Consider the following 21,192-nt stretch of genomic DNA (forward strand, 5'->3'; position numbering starts at 1 on the left):
ACCCCCTCCCCATCCACACTAATCCCCTCATATACTAACCTCCCCACACACACACACATAACCCCCCCCCCCACACACATTAACCCCCCCACACACATTAACCCCCCCATACACACATTAACCCCCCATACACATTAACCCCCCACACACACTAACCCCCCCCATACACATTGTGTTGTGTACACTGACAATGACAATTAAAATTGAATCTGAATCTGACATTAACCCCCCCCCCACACTAACCCCCCCCCCACACGCTCTAACCCCAACCACACACTAACCCCCCCACACACACACTAACCCCCCCACACACACTAACCCCCCCACACACACGCACTAACCCCACCCAACACACTAACCCCCCCCCCCTAACCCCCCCACACAACACGACCCCCCCCCGCACACAACACGAACCCCCCCACACACAACACTAACCCCCCCACACACAACACTAACCCCCCCACACACAACACGAACCCCCCCCCACACACAACACACGAACCCCCCCACACACAACACTAACCCCCCCACACACAACACACTAACCCCCCCACACACACACTACCCCCCCACACACACACTACACTACCCCCCCCACACACACTAACCCCCCCACACACACTAACCCCCCCACACACACTAACCCCCCCACACACAACACTAACCCCCCCACACACAACACAACACCCCCCCCACACACACACACTAACCCCCCCACACACACACACTAACCCCCCCCACACACACACTAACGCCCCACATATACACACCCCCCCACACCCACTAACCCCCCCACCACACACACTAACCGCCCCACACACACTAACTGCCCCACGCACACTAACCCCCCCACCCACCGCACACACTAACCCCCCCCACCGCACACACTAACCCCCCCCACCGCACACACTAACCCCCCCACCGCACACACACTAACCCCCCCCCCACCACACACACCCCCCCCAACCCCCCCCCCACTGCACCACACACACACAATCCCCCAAACACACACACTAACCACCCCCACACACACACACACACGGGAGGGGTGGTCCCCGAACGGGGCGTCGGCGCGCTCAGGCGCCCCCCCCCCCCCCCCAATCACCCCCATCCATCCGTCATCCGTTCCCAAAACGTAACCCGTTCACCCTACACAATATTCCACCACTCACCCATAGCCCCCACTGTGCAAGTGCGGCTTATTTCCCCTCATCCCCAACACTCCCTCTCCTCTTCAGCCTCCCTCTTCTCTCCCCTCACCTCCCCTCCTCCCCTTCCCCTCCTTTCCTCTACCCTCAGCCACTCCCACCCTCCAAACCCCTCTCCCCTCCCTACCGTTGGGCCCTGTTTCCTCAATGCAATTCCCACAATATTCACCCGTTTCCACAGCTCAACCCGTTTCCACCACTCACCTGTTCCCCCAACGCAATCAGTCCTTCCCAGAGTGGGGGGAGGGGGGAGTCGCTGATTCCCGGGGCCAATGAATGGACTCGACTTTTGGGTCGGCATCGGCGCTCCCTTGAGCCAATCAATCCTTCCCAGAGGTGGGGGGGGGGGGGGGGGGGGGGGGGGGGGAGTGGCCGTTTCCCGGTGCCAATGAATTAACTCGACTTTTGGGTTAGCGTCGGCACTCCCAGGAGGCAATGAACCCTTCCTACTTGGGGGGACAATCGGCGCTTCCCAGAGCCAATGAATGAATGACTTTTGGTGGTGGGGGGGGGGGAGGCAAAAATCTCACCCCACTCCCCTTGAAGCGGCTGATCCCATTGTCACCTCTCCCTCCCTTTCCTTTTCCCTACCCTCAAGTCACTCCCTATCCCCCCCCCCCCCCCCCCCCTTCTCACTCCCCCACTAAAGACAATGTTTAAATAACATTTCTTCTCCTCCTGTCCCCCACTCTGTCAACTCTCATAGCTTGTGTATTGGCAACAGAGATCCCATTGTGATTCGTTTTTGGAATCTTCACGGCAGCTTGTGTAAATGAGATCCCATTGTGGTTGGAGGAGTGTGAGATGCCATTGTGACATCATCACTGGAAGCTGCTAGAAAAGTCTCACTCTCACAGTCAGTTATTATTCTCAAATTTGCCTTTTTATAAACATTAAATTTCAATAACTTGTGAAATATAATGTCAAATCTGAAGGAAACATTACATCGACGACAGGAAAAAGCTGAGTAAGGTTCTACAAAAATGTTCATGCGATTGTGTACCGTTTTGGCGAAAATACAATCACACACACACACACACACACACACACACACACACACACACACACACACACACACACACACACACTTATAATTATAGAGATATATGATATGATAGATATTGTCTAAAATGTACACAATTAAATCAAAGAATGCTTAAAAATAAAGAATAAGAAAATTCTTGGTCAATCTCATAATGATCTTAAATGACTTAACAAGAAATAGGGTTTCACAAACACAGTAGACCATACACATTGGATAGAATAATGTGGATCCAATATTAAATTTGTTTGTTTTCTCTTATCCATTAGACCTCTTCACCTAATGCATCAAGTGAAAACTCACCGGTTAGCCCTCCTGATGAACAAGGACAAGGTGATGCTCCTCCTCAACTTGAGGAAGAGGAACCTGCATTTCCTCATACCGATTTAGCAAAGCTGGATGATATGATCAATAGGTGAGTGTAACTAGACTGGAAAAATAATAATTTATGTTCATGTACAAGCTGTTAATATTTTTTGTGCTTTTTATAGACCTCGTTGGGTGGTCCCAGTGTTGCCGAAAGGTGAATTAGAAGTTTTACTTGAAGCTTCTATAGACCTTAGTAAAAAAAGTAAGTAGTGTTTTAAAGCCATCTTAATTTTACAAGAAAGTGAGTACTTTAGATTTTAGGTTGATCCCTTGAACTATTTTGAGTTTATTTTAAAAATACTGAGGCAAATTTAATTGTATAAAATAAAACTGAGGTCCCTTTAGATTTGGAGAAATAAGATTCCATGGAAAGCCATCTGATTGACTAACTGAAGAGTGAAACAAAACTGCACATGTTGTAGTCCAGAATAACAAACAAAATCACTCAGCAGGCCAGGCAGCATCTGTTAAGAGAAAACAGCATTAATATTTCTGTGATTATAGATGTTACCTGACCTCCTGAATATCCTCAATACTTGCTGTAACAGTAATTTTCTTTCTGGTTGTGTCGTTGTTAGTTATAGTGTGATTTTGGAAATAATAAACAACACATTTAGTGGCATATGTATAGAGATCAAGAATTTGTCTTCTTTCAAAAGGGAATGTTTTAAACGAAAACATGATGTCTTGATATTTATGTGCTGCCCGCAAAACAATATTTAAAGATTCCCAATGTAAATATTACATTTTGTGGGTAGTATCTTCATATTTTCATTTTCTAGTATCAAAGGAAATTTACACGCACTTCACTAAGCTTGAAAATGCTATTGTATCTTTTAATATAATCACAGGAAAAATATGCATGGAAAACGTGCTGTTCAGTTCTCCCTGTCTATGATACAGTTACTCTGATCTCAATTCCTCAGCATATCCTGGTATTCCTTTTTTCCTTGTACAGTTATCAAGCTTTTTCAGAAAAACATCCATAGTATTCAACCTATTTATACTTTTTAGAAATTAATTTCCTATTGGATTTATTGTCGGATTTATAGCTCTTTATTTTTGTTACTTTCAATGCGCAAGAGCAGTTTATTGATTTTTACATTGCCAAATGATTTTGAGAAGAGATACTTCCCAGTGTCTTTCAAGATTCTGGAATTTGACCATGAAAGACGTATTTTTTCTTGGTCAGCGTGAGCGGCCTGATTAATAAATTACACACGTTATCAACCTATCAACTTTTTACACAATCTGACATCTGCACCAGATATTATTTATGCTTAGAACATAAAGTGCTGGAGTAACTCAACGGGTCACACAACATCTGTGGAGGATACAGATGAACAATGTTTTGGATTGGGACCTTCTTTAGAATGATTGTAATGGGGGGAAAGGCTGGAGGGTGGGACAAAGCCTGGCAAGCGATACGTGGATGCAGGTGAGGGTAGTTTGATTGGCAGATGGGTGGACAAAGGCTAGAGATGAAAAGGAAACTAAAGTGCGTCAGATAAAGTGAGAAGAGGAGTGAAAAGTAAAGCAGTGAGAGGGATAGACTCATGCTAATCAGTACCATTGTGTAATACCTCATACTGGAAAGCTTAAAATCTTAACTATGGATTAGAAAATAATATAATTGCAAGTTGTGTGGTTTTGTCTAACATTTTTTCAATTTATAAAGAATAAATGTTGCATAGCTTTTCCCATTGGGAATTGAGGCTTGAAGTTTTAATTGACAGAAGGTTCAAAATGGGAATTGCAGATTTCAATGTGAGCCTAGTTGTTACCTTGAACTTTGGTTTAATTGGCCCCTGGAATAAGGACTGAGAATATAGAATGATGGATTATTTAAATTAATCTTGATGTTTAAATCTTGTAAAATCAATTGAGTTTAGTTTGTTCCATCTTCATCAGCATTGACTTGAGAACAGTTACCTTAAAATAGTTTGTAGTGTGCTTGGTTATATGACATTAATTTTTAATCTATATATACAATAGAACTCTGATAATTTGCTGTTTGATTATTTGGAAATGTCCAGGGTTCAGCATCCAACTCACAGGGTGATGTTTCTCGTACTCCCTTAAAACTCACTGCAGCATTGTTTCAGTACATATAAACCATTATTCTTGAAATTTGTCCTGCTAATTTATGGTGGATGAACCGTTAATTGGTAGATGTAGCAAACAGATATCATTTTCCTTTCATTTCAAGGCCTTGATATTAAAAGTGAAGCATGTCAACGCTTTTTCCGTGATGGGCTCACAATTTCTTTCACAAAAATTTTAACGGACGAAGCTGTGAGTGGTTGGAAATTTGAAATTCATGTAAGTATTTTCTTTCTTTGCTTTTAGATAAATGGTTCATTTTAATTTTTATAGAGGTTGAGTTGAGCAAACAGGGAAGTATCTCAATTTTCGTATTGATAACAAATTTAAATGATTTAATTGAAGTTTTTTTAAAATAAGCAGCTGCTAACATTGCCCCACGTTTATTACCCCATCATCATAACATTAAAACTAATAGCAACAGCAGAAGAAATATAGATCAGTTGCACATATGGGCAGAGAAATGGCAGATGATGTTTAATCCAAACAAGTGGAAGGCCGAGTGTTAAATGCCATACGTGCCAGTGACAGAACATTGAAATTCTTATTACTGCAGCTTTACATGCTAATTTACGAATAACATATAAATATGCAATGATCAGTAATACAATAAATACAATAATATAATAAAGTAATCATCAGTAACACTAGGTCACCAGACTATAACAGTGCAAAATTGAAGTATGTAATGCAACCAAAATAAAGTCTATAGTAGGTCACAGTTGCTGAGGTAGGATTGTGATTAGAGTTGTGCAGTGTTCAAGTGCCTGACGGTTGTTGGGAAGGAGCTGTTCTTAAATCTGGAGCTCACAGTTCTCGGGCTTCTTTACCATGTTCTTGTTGGTGTTACTGAGATCAGAATGTGACCATGGTACTGTGGGTATTTGATATTGGTTGCGCTTTTGAGGTAGTGCCTCCTGTAGATCACTTTGATTGTGGGGAGATCGATACTCCTGATGAGCAGGGCAATGTCTACCACTTTCTGCTGCCTTCATTTCTGGGCTTTCGAGATACCAAACCAGGATGTAATGCAACCAGTAAGTGTGCTCTTTACCATCTTAAGGAAGGAGAGGCATCGATAAGCTTGCTTTATGATTACTTAAATATGTTGGACTAGGACAGATCATGAGGGATGTGCAAGCACAACTTGAAGCTGTTAACTCTCCACCACCGTCCTGTCAATTGTGGGTCCTCTGCTTGCCCTTGGTCTTGCTAAAATTGAGAGCAAGACTGTTAATTCAGTCAGATTATCAATTTCCCAGTTATACTTTGATTCATCGTTATTTGTGATTCATCCCAATGATGGTGGTGAATTGAAAATGGTGCTGAAGCTGTATCAGCCTACTCAGTCATGGGTATAGAGGGAGTAGAACAGGGCAGTTTATTTACAGACTTGAGGTGCTCCTGTGTTGTTGGTGAAGTGCTGTTATTAATTCATACTAAATGTGGGAGATTGCAACCTTCACGTGGCAACGAATGTAATCAACATGGCGTGCACAACTTTAGGCTGTGCACGCCATACGCAAGAAGAAGACTGAATGTGGTCTGCCAATGAGGAAGTCGCGAATCCAATTGCATGGGGGCGGGCAGAGAGCCAGTTTGCTAAGTTTAGAAGGGATGATGGTGTTGAATGCCATGCTATAGTCAATAAACAACAGCCTGCCATATGTGTTCTTATAGTCTGTGGACCGATGCAGAGTGGAGAACCAGCAAGATCACATCTCCGGTTGATCTGTTGCAGTGGTAGGCAAATTGTAGTGAGTCCATGTTTGAGTCCTCGTTTAATTTTTCTTCAAGAGAAAAGAATGCCAGTTTCCTTTTTTTTGAGTAGTGACTTAATTTACATCATTTTAATAAATATCATACAGCCTAATAATGGAAATAATAACTATTTGTAATTATCTCTCCAATTTCTATATTTCCATGGTATTCAGTTTACTTTAGAAATAATTCCAAATGCTTGGGTTTATTTTTCTTAACATCCATAATAGAATACAAAAAAATATTGGTGCTTTTCTGCTGCTCTACCACATTGAATATGGCCTCCTTATTGTTAAAATGCAGGACCTCACACATACCTAGATTGAATTAGATTATCAATTAGGTTTGCTCATGTCTGAACACACATCCATCCCCTGGCACTTCAGAATGCAACCATAGGCGGTGCTCTTGATATGGCCGCCTCAACATCGCAAGACTAATCATAGACAAGGCAGCCATTTTGCAGAATCCTTGCACTCTGTCCGCAATGGATATCCTGACCTCCTGGCTATTTCAATCCCCATTCTGACACTGACATGTCTGTCCTTTGCCTTTGGGTGAAAATAAAAGAACAACTCGTAATCTGCCTGAGTGGTCTACAACTCAATAATATAAACTTTGAATCTTTCAATTTTGGGTAACATTCACCTCTGCTGATCCATATATGTTCTCTACCCCATCACACAGTTTAATTCCCCTCCCCCACTAACTTCCATCTACCTATCACCCACACGCTTGCCCTGCAGATTCAGCTATCCCCTACCTCACCTGGTTCCATCTGCTCATCATCCCTCCCATATATGGCTCCACTTACCACATTCCTTAACAGATGAATAATTTGCAGCCTCTTGTTTCTTATTGTCACCTTCCAGCCTCTGACTGCACCATCCTCCCTCTCCCTGCCTGGCTCCACCTCCCCCCTTTTTCTTATCCATATCTGATTACCCACAGCAGTCTCTCATCTCCTTTCATCCCCCTCCCCCACATGGTTCCATATGCCCCTTCCTCATCTGGTTCCATCTGAAACTCTGCTAGCCTCTGCCTTATTCATTCCTCAAACATCTTTCTGCTGGTTATCTGCCCTGCAGTGTGAATATGCAAGGATTGGGGTGCATAGGGAATGGAAGGTATCTGTTGAGACTTGGCTTCACCGGTGGTGACATCACAGAGTGGCGACCCAATTCCTGGAAATCATGTGACCCACCTGTCGCCACCAAGTCTAGACCCCTGAGAAAGTTTCTGTTTTGTTTCAATGTACTGACAACTGTTATGTATCTGATTGGGCAGAGGGTTCGCCTCCCACTGTATTTTCCCGCCGGTATCTGTGATTAGGCTAAAGGGTTGCCTCCCTCTTTCTCTCTGTTCTGTTTGCGCGAGACCGCTGGGTGCTCGAGTGAGTGGATCTGAAATCGACCCCGTTGTGAATAAAGGGTTTGGACTACAGTATTTGAATCAGCATTTTACTGACCCAGACTGGGGGAGGGGGGGGGGGGTAAAATAACTGGTATCCACATTTGGGGGCTCGTCCTGGATCTCAACGGATTACCATCACGGGTTTGCGATTGAGGAGCTGAATCGTCTCGGATCGCGGGAGGAGGAATTGGGTCCCCGGTGTAAGTTGTGTTTACTGCATCGGTTTTCCCCATTCCGCTAATCTGATGACGAATTGGTCATTCGCTGACTCGTGAGTGGAATCCCGAGGAGATCAAGGTCAGTCTGGCGAATACTGGTAGTAGGGTGTTTGGCCGGTAACCAATGGTTACTGAGGATTGGTATTTGGTGCTGATGTTTGGTATTGGTATTTGGTCAGTAACATGAGGTTACTGGGGGTTGGTATATTTGGTCATCTGTTGTTGAGGGTTCAAGTTCCTGTTGTTGAGGGTTCTGGGGGCTCAGTATTGAGAGTTTTAATTGAGGTGAGTTAAGAGTTGTGAGGTTTAGTTGCGGTGAAGGTTAGTCGAGGCGCAGTTTAGTGACGAGATTTAGTTGAAGCGAGGGATTTAATCGAAGCAAGGTTTAGTGAGGTGTGAAATTTAACTGAGGGTTCAGTACTTTAAAAAAATTTGTTTTAATATTTTATTTTATTAGAAGTAAGTATGGCACCAAAGTGCCTAATATATATTTTCATAATACATTTTATGTACAGCTTCTTTTTTTTGTTTTTGTTTGTTATAATAAAGAAAAATAAGAATAAGAAAAAGAAATTGGATAGTAAAGGATAGAAAGACGTGAGATATATATTGTGTGAAGAAAAAGAAAAAAGACGAATGAAGAAAGTTGAAGAAAAGAAAATAGGAAAAAGAGAATAAGACATAAAGAAAAGAAGTAAAGAGATCATTGTTTATAATCTTGACCATCCTTCGTCTAGTCCTGAAACAGTTAGCTTTTACAATTGTGTTGCACCATATGATTCCAAAAAGACGACAAATGGAGACCAACTCGTTATGAATTGGTCTGATTTATCCGTTAGGAGGAATCGCATTCAGTACTAAGGTAAAATTGGCATGTTACTATTAAAATTAGTGTTGAGGGGAAAACGTAATAACATTGATACCACGTGTCTGCGAAATTCCGCTAAATTTAAAGTGTTCATATTAAGCTTTTGCTTAAGTTTGTGTGATTTGCCCGTATTATAGTTTCTTATGCTTTTATTTAAATTTGTGTGATTTTGTTTTCATATTATAACTGCTTACTCCCTTAAGGAGGTAATGTTGCTTTAATACGTTGTGTGAATTGTGTGCTTGGTCCTTTAAGGAGGTAATGTCGTTTTAAAAGGCTGTGTGAATTGTGTATGTGTGGGCCCCGTCTATCTTGTTGTGTGGAGATAATTGTGTATGGAAGTGCTTGCGTGTGTAGATCGATCTAGTTTGTAGACCTTCGGCTGAAATTATCTAGATACTACAACTGATCCTAAGAGTCCTTTGCAAATATTGTGTGCTAAGCATCCTGATGAAGCAAAAGAATTTAAGCAGTTATCAGGAGGTTTGAATAAAAAGTTAGGGAGTGAATTGTGGTATAGTAAAAGCATTGCTGCCATGGAGCTTATTGGTCTCTGGAGACAACATTATCAGGAACTGAAAGAACAAAAGAAGCCGAGATGTTAGCGAGTTGGCAAGAAACGGCTCTGAGATTAGGAATAGAGTTTACGGAGGGAAGAATGACCAGAACTGTCCGTGCACTAAAAAGAGAATGTGCTTATGCCTAGAAGGAATACAAGAAACTGGAGTCCGGATGGACCCTGGATGGGTTAGAAGTAGATAAGGAAAAAGGATTGCATGATCCAATGGTTGGCTTTGGCTTAGAAGAGGGAGACGACAAAGATTTAGAGGATTGGGAAATTACAACCTGTATCAATGCCCACCTACCTCTACAACCCCCATATGCAAATATTGATACCGCAGCACCACCCGCGTCTGCTGCAACAGCACCAACTCCAAGTCTCCTAACCCCAACGGCGCCGACATTGGTGGACGCCCCGTTGCGTTCCATACCAGGAGTAAAACTAGATAGAATCAACCCATACCACGAGTTCAGGAACCCCCTAAACCAAGAAGGACAAAGCGTAGCAGAGCATTAGGACCAAACACTTGCTTTAGCTGTGGCAGGTATGGTCATTGGAGCAGGGAGTGCCCGATGCGAAGACAAAATGGAGGGGGTTATCAGCAAGAACGAAGGGGAGGTTGGCAAGGAAATCGAGGACAAGGGAGATATACAAACTTCTCCCAGACTACTCTGTTTTCCCAGAACTGACTGGCCAATTTAGTGGTGAACGGGTGCAACACTGATAAGGAACCTGTTTTAACACTAGAAGTTGCAGGAAGAGGGTACATCTTTTTAGTGGACACAGGGGCAACCATGTAATCTATTCAGTCCATTCAGAATCTTTCTAAATCTGACAAAACCCAGTAACTGTCGGTATTCCAAGGGCAGGTATGCCAATACCCCATCTCTATGCCAGTTGAAGTAACATGCCGGCAGAGCGAGACAGTGCAGCATCAGTTTGTAATCACCATGTGGAGACAATGGGTGTGTATGTGTGGAGACAATGGGTGTGTATGTGTGTGCATGTATGTGTGTGACAATGGGTGTGTGTGTGTGTGTATGTATGTGTGTGTATATATATATATATATATATATGGAGACGAACGTCAACCGGTGGCCTATTTCTCCTCGAGGCTTGATACGGTAGCTTGGGGACATCCCATATGTACACAGATCTTGACTGCGATCTACAACAGCTTGCAATCGGCTGCCAACTTGACTTTACAACAAGATATAACAGTGTATAGTTCTCACTCAGTTGCTGCCTTGCTGGGCCAAATGCAGACTCAACACCTCACTATGGCTCGCCAGAATAAATATGAGATATGCCTGTTGAACAACTCCAATTTGCAGTTTAAGTATTGTACCACCATCAATCCAGCATCCTTTCTCGCCAAACCACCGGAGGAACAAATGGAATTAGGACACGATTGCCTATTTGTGATTAAAGAAGATACCTCTGTTAGGAAAGAGTTGACAGATATTCCCATGACAATCCCTGACCTGACCCTGTATGCAGATGGGAGTGCATCAGTCGGACCGCTAGGAGAAAGACTTTCAGGATGTGCAATTGTAGATCAGGGTGGGGATAGTACAGAAGTGGCAGCCTTCGAAGCACCATGCTCTGTACAACAAGCGGAACTGTTTGCCCTGATAAGAGGGAAGGACAAGAATCAATGTTTACACTGACTCTAGATATGCCTTTGGAGTGGTCTTTGACTTCGGCCAGTTGTGGAGAAATAGAGGATTCTTGACTTCAGCGGGAACATGGATATCTCACCAGAAATTGGAATCAGACCTGTTACAAATCTTAATGTTGCCAAAGCAGATTTCCGTTATAAAATGTACTGCTCAAGGGGAAAATCTCGGTAGATGTAGGAAATTGTCGTGCTGACCAAGAAGCTTAAGAAATGTCCCAGGTGGTTGTACCTAAAATGATGAGGCAGATTAAAAGTATAGATAAAGGCAAGTCTCCCTCGGAAAAGCCAATGCCAACTATCCAAGACGTTGTTAGATTACAGGAGGACGCTCCTGACCGAGATATAGAAATGTGGAAGCAACTCGGTTGTACAGTTGATTGTATGTCGGGATTTTGCGTTACCCCGGCAGGACAAACGTGTATGTCAGATGAACTCGGAATGTGGATTATTGATTGTATACACTTTGCAACTCACTGTGGTGCCCAAGAAACTGGCGATACACTTCTAGTTACATGATGGCATCCGAAGTTGCAGACTCTGGCTCGGGGAATATGTAGTTGTTGTCTGATCTGTCAGCAACATAATCCCGGGAACGGTGTACAGGGCTCTCACTTAACGTTTTTTTCCTGTTGCCATCCGGGCAACCTAGGCAGCTTTTTAGGTTGCCGAATGACAGTTTAGGTGGTCATTTAAGACTGTTTGCATGACGCGTGCGATAATGTGCTCGGACGAAGTGCGTAGTTACCAGTCGGAATAATGCTCAATGAAGCATTCACATATTATTTCTGCTTCAAATAAAGTCACAAACTAAACATATTCACCAATCAAGAAAGGATATATACCACGATGACATGCAGCAAAATTATAATACAGTATCTCAACTATTTTTACACGTTGCAATGAATGCAATTTCTATTATTTCTTTCCACTTCCAAACAAAAATATGGTTGGATTATTCAGCATATGATCAACCTGTGTCAATAAATCCTGGACCATGGTAACATATATGCTTAACCATGCACAATACAGATTGATGCAAGCATGTTTTCTGTGATGGACCGAAAATTATCATGACATGGCCATAGAATGGGTCTTTTCCTCTTGAATCTTCAATCATCAATCTCTGTTGTGCTCAGTCACAGCAAATAAGTTGGTAAAGAATTGAATTGATCTGTTTGACACCTTTGAAGGTAGACACAGTAACAACATCAAGAGGGGAAAAAAAGTTACATAATATATCCCTTCTGCTCTAGGATTTTGTAATTTAAAAGAAATAAAGAGAATGGAAGTGTACTTTAATTTTATTTTTCTTGTAACATACTTGTTACTGTATTATTATTATTACCTGACCAGACCTATACCATACTTATTGAATGTACTTACTCTGTGCCCACTAAGAAGATGGGTCATGGAAGAATTGAATCAATCATGGAACTTGGCAAATGAGATTGCCCAGAAGGGCAATAAAAATGGCTGAAGTGGGGTTTTTTTGGAGGGGGGCAAATATCAAATTTAAATGAACAGAAACATTATAATTGTGAGAACTTGTGTAACTTTTCTGCTTGATATTTAAACCATCTCCTGAAAAGCAAAGTAAAGGCAGAGCTGTTCAAATAGTTACTTTAATTGTCAACTGAATCGCTCTTGAGCAAAGCATCCTCCTCATCAGACTTGTCACTGTCAGGGTGAGGTCCCGAGGCAGATGCTGCAGCTGGGTCTTCTCCCGTGTCGGGCCTCATTGCCCTCATCCCTCCTGCATGCCACAAGCTGATGGCTTGCCGGGGATCAAGGTCCTTGATGTTACTGGCATGCAGCATGATGAGGAGCTGGTCCGTCACCTGGTCATCCTGGAGGGAACTTCTGATGGTGGTCTACAGCTGCTTCAGCCGGCTGAAGTCTCGCTCAGCCTCAGCTGAACCTGCTGGTATGGTAAGGACGAGGTCAAGGAGAGTGCAGATGTTGGGTAGCTCTGCTGGTGTGGGACTTCAGGAACACCATGCTGTATCACAACAACCCTTTCAGCAACATGGCACTACACTGGAGCATTATGGGAAGCTTCAATGCCCTAATTTGGGGGTGGGTTTCTGATGAAAAAGTGGGGAAGGACTGGTAAGCGAGAGAGACACAGAGACAGAGAGAGAGCAGAGGCGGAGACAGAGACAGATAGAAGGACAGGGACAGAGACAGGTACATGGATAGGACAGGTTTGGAGGGATATGGACCAAACGCGGGCAGGTGGCTTTGCAGCTTCTCTCCCCCTCCCGTGGGGGTGAGGGATTTAAGGGCCTGTCCTACTTGGGCGACATTTTCGGCGACAGCCTGAAAAGAGGTTGTCGTGTCGTGGTCAGGTCGTGACGCATGGTGATGCCGCGGTGTCTCCCTGTTGCCCCAGGATTTTGGAATGTTCAAAATCCAGGGGCGACATTTGGGTGTCTCATCATGTCATGCACCGTCACACGCTAACATATGCTGTCCTGCGGGTGACCCCCGGTTATGGTTGGGGTTAGGGACCACAGATGGGTTGTAAAATATTCTTACTTCAATGCATGGATTTTAAACATTACTATATTAAAATTAATACAATAAAATCAATTGCGTAAATAAAAAGATGTCTGAATCGTTCAATTATATTTTGTATCTGTGTCCGCTTCCAGATCCAAATCACTGTCTCTAACTTTTCACAGGGATGGATTCAGTGAGTGTAGACTGAACTCCCCTCTCCCCTCCACCCCCCTCTTCTCCCCTCCCGCACCCATACCTCATTCTCCACTCCCCCCCATCCCTTCTCCCTTCCCCTCTCCCACCCTTCTTCCCTTCCCCCCTCTTCCTCCTCCCTGTTCCACTCTTCTCCCCCTTCTCCACTCCCCCCTCCCCTCACAGCCCCTTCTCCCCCCCCTCCTCTCCCTCCCTTCTCCCATTTTCCAACCCCCCCCCCCTCCATCCCCCATTTGAGGACCCAGCCTGTGACAGCTAGATCCCACTAATAGTACTGCACAAAGTCTACTCCACATCATCTGTTTTAGTAACATTGACTATGGGATAAATGCAGACTTTGGGAACAACACCCTTGGGCCCCTGTGTCACATTTAGTTCAGAGATACAGTTCCCTTCGGCCCACCGAGTCCGTACCGACCAGCGACCCCCCGCACACTATCCCACACATGCTAGGGACAATTTATAGATACCAAGCCTATCAACCTAGAGTTAGGGTTAGGGTTAAAGGCGCACAGGTTTGTATAAATTGGCCCTAACGTGTGTGGGATAGTGTGCTGGTCGCAGGCTGGGTCCATAAATGGGGGTGTGGGGGGGGGGGGGGGGGGGGAGATGGAGAAAGGAGGGAGATGGGGAAGTGAGGGGGGGAAGTGGAGAAGGGGGGAAGAGAAGTGGAGCAGGGAGAAGGGAGGAAGAGGGGGGAAGGAAGAAGGGGGGGGAGAGGGGAGGGAAGAAGGGTTGGGGGGGGGAGAAGGGAGGGGGGTGGAGGGGAGTTCATTCTACACTCACTGAATCCATCCCTGTGAAAAGTTAGAGACGGTGATTATCCTTGTTCCCTGCCTTGCCCTGTGGAGTTGCTGCTTGTTGGTGAACCAGTGGCTCAGGCAGCGGAGTGGCACACGACACCGCTGCAAATTGTTCTGTTGCTGTTGTTCCCTTAAAGGGCCTCTCCCACTCTGTGATTTTTTTCGGTGACTGCGGAGTTTCAGTCCGTAAAACCGTCACTGACGCTCCATGGACATACTGCTGCTGCTCCTTTACCGTGGGATGCTGGTAGTGAAGATAAACTGCGCTGACGTGTGGACCATAAGAGAATCCGCCACCCATGTGAAGAATTTGGGAAGTGGAGACTTGCTCGACTGGTCGGATGCCTTGGATACCTGGCACAACCTCACCAATCATCATTGTTGATCATGATTGTGGATTGCTGAACTATGAACTGCTGTCATGTGTAAAGATCATGTAATTATGGATGCCAGAAGGATGGAGCAAGAGTCCCTATGCCAAGTAAATCCTTTAAGCATGAGGGTCAATATACTGCTCTCAAGAGAAGAGTTATCATAGAATGATAAAAAAGAGGGAATGTGAATATGCAGGGATTGGGGTGCTTTGGGAATGGAAGGTACCCATTGAGACTTGGCTTCATTGGTGGTGACATCATAGAGTGGAGACCCAATTCCTGGAAATCATGTGACCCACCTGTAGCCACCGTCGACCCCTGAAGAAGTTTCTGTTTTGTTTCAATGTGCTGACAACTGTTATGTATCTGTGATTGGGCTAAAGGGTTGCCTCCCTCTGTATATCTGTATAAATAAGAGATTGGTTCGTTGGGGTGTGTTTTTCTTTCTGTTCTGTTTGCGCGAGGCTGCTGTGGGCTCGAGTGAGTGGATCAGAAATTGACCCCGCGGTGAATAAAGGGTTTCGACTACAGTATATTCTAATCAGTGTTTTACTGACCCAGACTGGGGGGGAGGGTAAAACAACCGGAATCAACAGTTGCAGGGTCTTAATTTAAAAAGTCAGTAATTGCTTTGCCTCCAAAATGCTGCTTGACTAACTGAGTTGCTCCAGCAGTTTGTTATTTTTTACTCCGGTATGCAGCATCTGCAATCTCTTATAGATCAGTTAGTCGTTACACAAGTATCACTTTTCTTGCATTTTGCTATAGCCCTTTTTTGTTAATCAAACCCCTTTTAGCTATTCTCCATAAATTTTGATATTTATTTGTATTAAGAAATTTAAAATACATTTGTGTAAATTATGGAATAATATTTAATCTGAGGAACTAACTTTACATGTTTTCCGGTATGCTATTCATTACTTTGTTTATGTTCTTTCCTTCATTTGTCACTCTTGGTGTTATAACAGCAGGCTTTGAAAATGTAACTCCATAATGGCTACTCACCTTTACCTACCTCAGTTTTGCAAGTTTTAGATTTATTTTGTACTGCTTTGTTAACTAACTGTTGATTGTGAAAAGATGGAAAGTATTTTATATTTTGTTATATTCTGTTGAAAATTAATGTCATTATGCAAAAAAAAAGTGCAGTTTTATTGAAAATTGAGACATTTTTGTTGGTTAAATAAGGGGCTCATACTAATTTGACCAACACATTTGCCACTTCTATTCTAAGTTTCATATACCTGCACCAAGATGTTGAATAGGTACTACTAATACTGATTACTCCATTCTAATTTTTTGCACCCATTTAGCTGTAACTTGCTTGAATGTATAGGATGTAAAAGACGCAATTTTGTCGCCATAATAGTAAAACTTAGTGAAAATGTCGAATCATTGGCTGTTTTCTGTGTGGTCAAGCCATTGTTGTTTTACACCCAGGAATGAAACCAATATAGCCTGATTTCTGATAACTGTTGATGAAACAGTTTGATACAATTTCTTGAGCAGTATAAAAAAGCTTCATAGAATTGACCCATTTCATAACCATTGGCTTGAATTGCCTCTGCCATGTCTTAGCATAATTGAAATGTTTTGGCTTTCGTTTATATCGAAGAAACACCTTTATCCATACATCTTTAATTGTGTTCCTAACTTGCTATTCAAAAATAGAAATTAATGTGAAAAAAACATACCAGCTTTTCTACTGTTTGGTTGGTTGGCTATTATCGTGTGTGGGATGCAGCAAAAAGCTTATGTTTGTGTATTATCCAGTCAAATCAAATCATACAATGCATGAGTACTATCAAGAGAGAGACAAGTACAACAGGTAGTGCAAAGATGGTAAAATCATTGGACAAAGTCAGCATGGATTTATGAAGGGTAAATCATGTCTGACGAATCTTACAGAATTTTTCGAGGATGTAACTAGTAGAGTGTTATATCTGGACTTTCAGAAGGCTTTCGACAAGGTCCCACATAAGAGATCAGTATACAAACTTAAAGCACATGGTATTGGGGGTTCAGTATTGATGTGGATAGACAACTGGCTGGCAGACAGGAAGCAAAGAGTAGGAGTAAACGGGTCCTTTTCACAATGGCGGGCAGTGACTAGTGGGGTACCGCAAGGCTCAGTCTGGGACCCCAGCTATTTACGATATATATTAATGATTTGGACGAGGGAATTGAATGCAACATCTCCAAGTTTGCGGATGACACGAAGCTGGGGGGCAGTGTTAGCTGTGAGGAGGATGCTAGGAGGCTGCAAGGTGACTTGGATAGGCTGGGTGAGTGGGCAAATGCATGGCAGATGCAGTATAATGTGGATAAATGTGAGGTTATCCACTTTGGTGGCAAAAACAGGAAAGTAGATTATTATCTGAATGGTGGCCGATTAGGAAAGGGGGAGATGCAACGAGACCTGGGTGTCATGGTACACCAGTCATTAAAAGTAGGCATGCAGGTGCAGCAGGCAGTGAAGAAGGTGAATGGTATGTTAGCATTCATAGCAAAAGGATTTGAGTATAGGAGCAGGGAGGTTCTACTGCAGTTGTACAGGGTCTTGGTGAGACCACACCTGGAGTATTGCGTACAGTTTTGGTCTCCTAATCTGAGGAAAGATATTCTTGCCATAGAGGGAGTACAGAGAAGGTTCACCAGACTGATTCCTGGGATGTCAGGACTTTCATATGAAGAAAGACTGGATACACTCAGTTTGTACTCGCTAGAATTTGGAAGATTGAGGGGGGATCTTATAGAAACTTACAAAATTCTTAAGGGGTTGGACAGGCTAGATGCAGGAAGATTGTTCCCGATGTTGGGGAAGTCCAGAACAAGGGGTCACAGTTTAAGGATAAGGGGGAAATCTTTTAGGACCGAGATGAGGAAAACTTTTTTCACACAGAGAGTGGTGAATCTCTGGAATTCTCTCCCGCAGAAGGTAGTTGAGGCCAGTTCATTGGCTATATTTAAGAGGGAGTTAGATGTGGCCCTTGTGGCTAACGGGATCAGGGGGTATGGAGAGAAGGCAGGGACAGGATACTGAGTTGGATGATCAGCCATGATCATATTGAATGGCGGTGCAGGCTCGAAGGGCCGAATGGCCTACTCCTGCACCTATTTTCTATGTTTCTATGTTTCTAAGAGAAAAAAATACCAGAGAGCAGAATGTCAGATTCACAGAGGAAAAAGATAATGTTTGCATTGAAGTGATTGGAAGGTACACCCTAGCTTATGGGAGGACTGTTCAGTAGTTTGATAACAGAAGCTGAACCAGAATCTGGTGTGATGCTTGCTTTTAATCCATATCTTCTGCCTGAAGGGAGAGGAGAGAAGAGAGGAGAGAAATATATGGGTAAAAGGGACCTGGATTACGTTGGCTGTTTCCAAGGCAGCATTAACTGTAGATGAAGTAGATACTTTTTACTTTACTTTATTGGCATTGTGGTGGTGCATACAATGAAATTCAGGTGCACTGCCTGAGCAGAGCTCAAATGTACCAGATAAAAAATAACAATAAAGTAACAGCAAATAAAGTGAGAAAATTGTTCATACACTCACGTGCATATACACACAGACATACACACAGATTCACACACGCATACACATTATGCCTACGTATGCACCCTTACCAGAATATAACATATTGCACTCAGAAGGTCATTGTCAGAATATAAGATATTGCACATATTATAAAAATAAATATTAGAAATGAATATATCAGTATTGCACAAAGGTAGGTATTGTACAGTATAAACATTGACTATGTGGGGGGGGGGAGTGTGCTTTCAGTGCAGAGTTCAGTGGGGTGATGGCCTTGGGGTAGAAACTGTTTGTTAGTCTTGTGGTGTGCGTTTTGACAGACCTGTAGTGCTTTCTTGAGGGCAGAAGGGGAAACGAGTGATGGGCGGGGTGAGATGGGTCCTTTAGGATGCAGGATGCCTTCCGCGTTTTCTGAGCACCAGCCTATTAGCCTCTACCTATCCCTGTAAGCTGACTCATCGCCCTCAGTGATCAGCCCCACCACTGTCGTGTCGTCTGCAAATTTAATGATTGTGTTTGTATCGTGGGTTGGTATACTGTCAGGTACAGAGAGAGTAGAGGAGGGGGCTCAGCACACTTGTGGAGCCCCTGTGCTGAGTGACAGAGTTGTAGAGTGATGGGGGCCCATCCTGACTGACTGCGGCCGGTCTGTTAGGAAGTCCTTTATCCAAAGGCAGATGTTGTGTTCGAAGCCTAAGTCGGACTGCTTGGAGACCAGTCTGCTGGGTATGATTGTATTAAATGCAGAGCTGCAATCAACAAACAGCAGCCATGTGTATGCTCCCCGTTGTTTTAGATGAAGCAATACAGTATGGAAGGCAGTGGCAATGGCATCATCTGTTGGCTCTGTATGCGTATTGGTGTAGATCCAGGGTGGGTGGGAGAGCAGCTTTGATGTGCTTAATGACCAGTCTCTCCAGGCACTTCATGATTATTGGTGTTAGTGTGACCGGCCTCTAGTAGTTGAGGCAGATTATGGCTGTCTGCTCGGAACTGGCACTATTTTAAATGTTTTTAGGCATGTGGAGACGATACAGTGTGCCAGGGATAGATTGAAAATGTTTGTGAACACGTCAGCTAACTCAGCAGCGCAGTCTCTGAGAACCCGTCCTGGAACTCCATCTGGACCAGCTGCTTTCCGTATGTTGACATTACGGAGTGTGCATGTGGCATCAGCTGTCTGTATGATGAGGGTCTGGCTGTTGGAAGCTGGAGCTGGGGTAGTGAACATGACAGTTTCTGTTCTCTCCATCTCATGGCGACCAAAGGAGTGGTTGAACTGCTCCAGCAGTGAGGTACTGCTGCTGGTGGACGGGTTGGTGTTGTTATTGTAATTGGTGATGTGCCATATACCTTGCCATACACAACGGGGGTTTGAGTTGTCGAAGTGGCTCTCAATCCTTCGCTTGTAGGTTGCTTTGGCGTCTCTAATGCCCCCTCTTCAGCTAGGACCTGGCTGCACTATACAGCTCTGTATTGCCGGACCGAAAAGCCATGTTGCGGGCTTTTAGCAGGAGTTAGACATCTTTGGTGATCCATAGATTGTTATTGGGAAAGACATTGATGCATTTTGTGATAATGACATTGTCTACCGCTTTTTTATGTAACACAGTACAGTGGAAGTGTAGGTGTCAATGTCCTCATCCTCAAATAAGTCCCAGTCAGTGCGGGTAAAGCAGTTCTGCAATTGCTCAGAAGCTCCCTCAGGCCACACTTGTATGTCTATGGAGCTGGTTTGACTGTGTTGATAAGAGGTCTGTATGCTGGAGTTAAAAGCAAGGAGATGTGGTCAGACTGGCCCAGATGGGGGAGAGGTAATGCTTTGTACTGTTGTTTAATGTTACTATAGACATGGTCGAGCGTTTTTTCCTCTTGTGGGGCACTGCACATGTTGATACATTTTCGGGTGGACAGTCTTTAGTCTTTAGTTTTGCTTGGTTCAAATCACCTGCTATTATAAAAACTCAGTCATGATGGGCTCTCTGTTGTCTGCTAATGGCAGTTAGCAGATGGTGTGAAAGCAAGTGGTTCTTGAATAATGTTAAGGGCCTGTCCCACTTGCCGATTTTTTTCAGCGACTGCCGGCGTCATATCAGGATCACCAAAAGATTTTGAACATATCAAAATCCAGCGGCGAAAATGCGACACTTTAAAAAAACACCGCGCGTCAATATGTCATCATGCGGCAAATTTTTCGGTGACCTGATACTTCAGTTAATGATGCTGGCAGGCCAAAAAAATCACCAAGTGGGACAGGCCCTTTAGTCATTCTTATCCTAATTGACTTTGTGTGGTTAAAATATCACCATGCTGTCCTATGTTGAATCAACTTTATCATGTCTTTAACCCAAAGAAAGATTTTGCCCGAGGACCATAAGAAGTGTTTAATGAACTCACTCATTTAGTTTGAGATGCAGAAACTTGGTCTTAAGAAACAAGTTGGAAGAATGTATAATGTAGTAGTTTATTATACATTATAAAAGATAATTTACAAAGTCAATTGTGTCCAGTAAACCAATTGTTTGTGTTCAAAAC

The 21,192-nt window shown here is 43.5% G+C and overlaps 1 protein-coding gene across 6 annotated transcripts in view; it reads left to right on the forward strand.

Annotated features, from left to right (window-relative positions):
• usp9 (ubiquitin specific peptidase 9) overlaps positions 1-21,192 on the forward strand; it is a 219,781-nt gene that overhangs the window by 58,161 nt on the left and 140,428 nt on the right. For 5 of the 6 annotated variants that reach the window (XM_055644623.1, XM_055644625.1, XM_055644622.1 and 2 more), the window contains 3 exons: positions 2,520-2,665; positions 2,742-2,821; positions 4,829-4,941. In XM_055644623.1, the coding sequence (XP_055500598.1) occupies positions 2,520-2,665; positions 2,742-2,821; positions 4,829-4,941 (339 nt within the window). Of the gene's footprint in view, positions 1-2,519; positions 2,666-2,741; positions 2,822-4,828; positions 4,942-21,192 lie in introns of those variants that run through there. The other variant, XM_055644626.1, reaches the window with a different exon arrangement.

This window comes from Leucoraja erinacea, chromosome 13, assembly GCF_028641065.1.
Source record: "Leucoraja erinacea ecotype New England chromosome 13, Leri_hhj_1, whole genome shotgun sequence".
Classification (NCBI taxonomy): Eukaryota; Metazoa; Chordata; class Chondrichthyes; order Rajiformes; family Rajidae; genus Leucoraja; species Leucoraja erinaceus.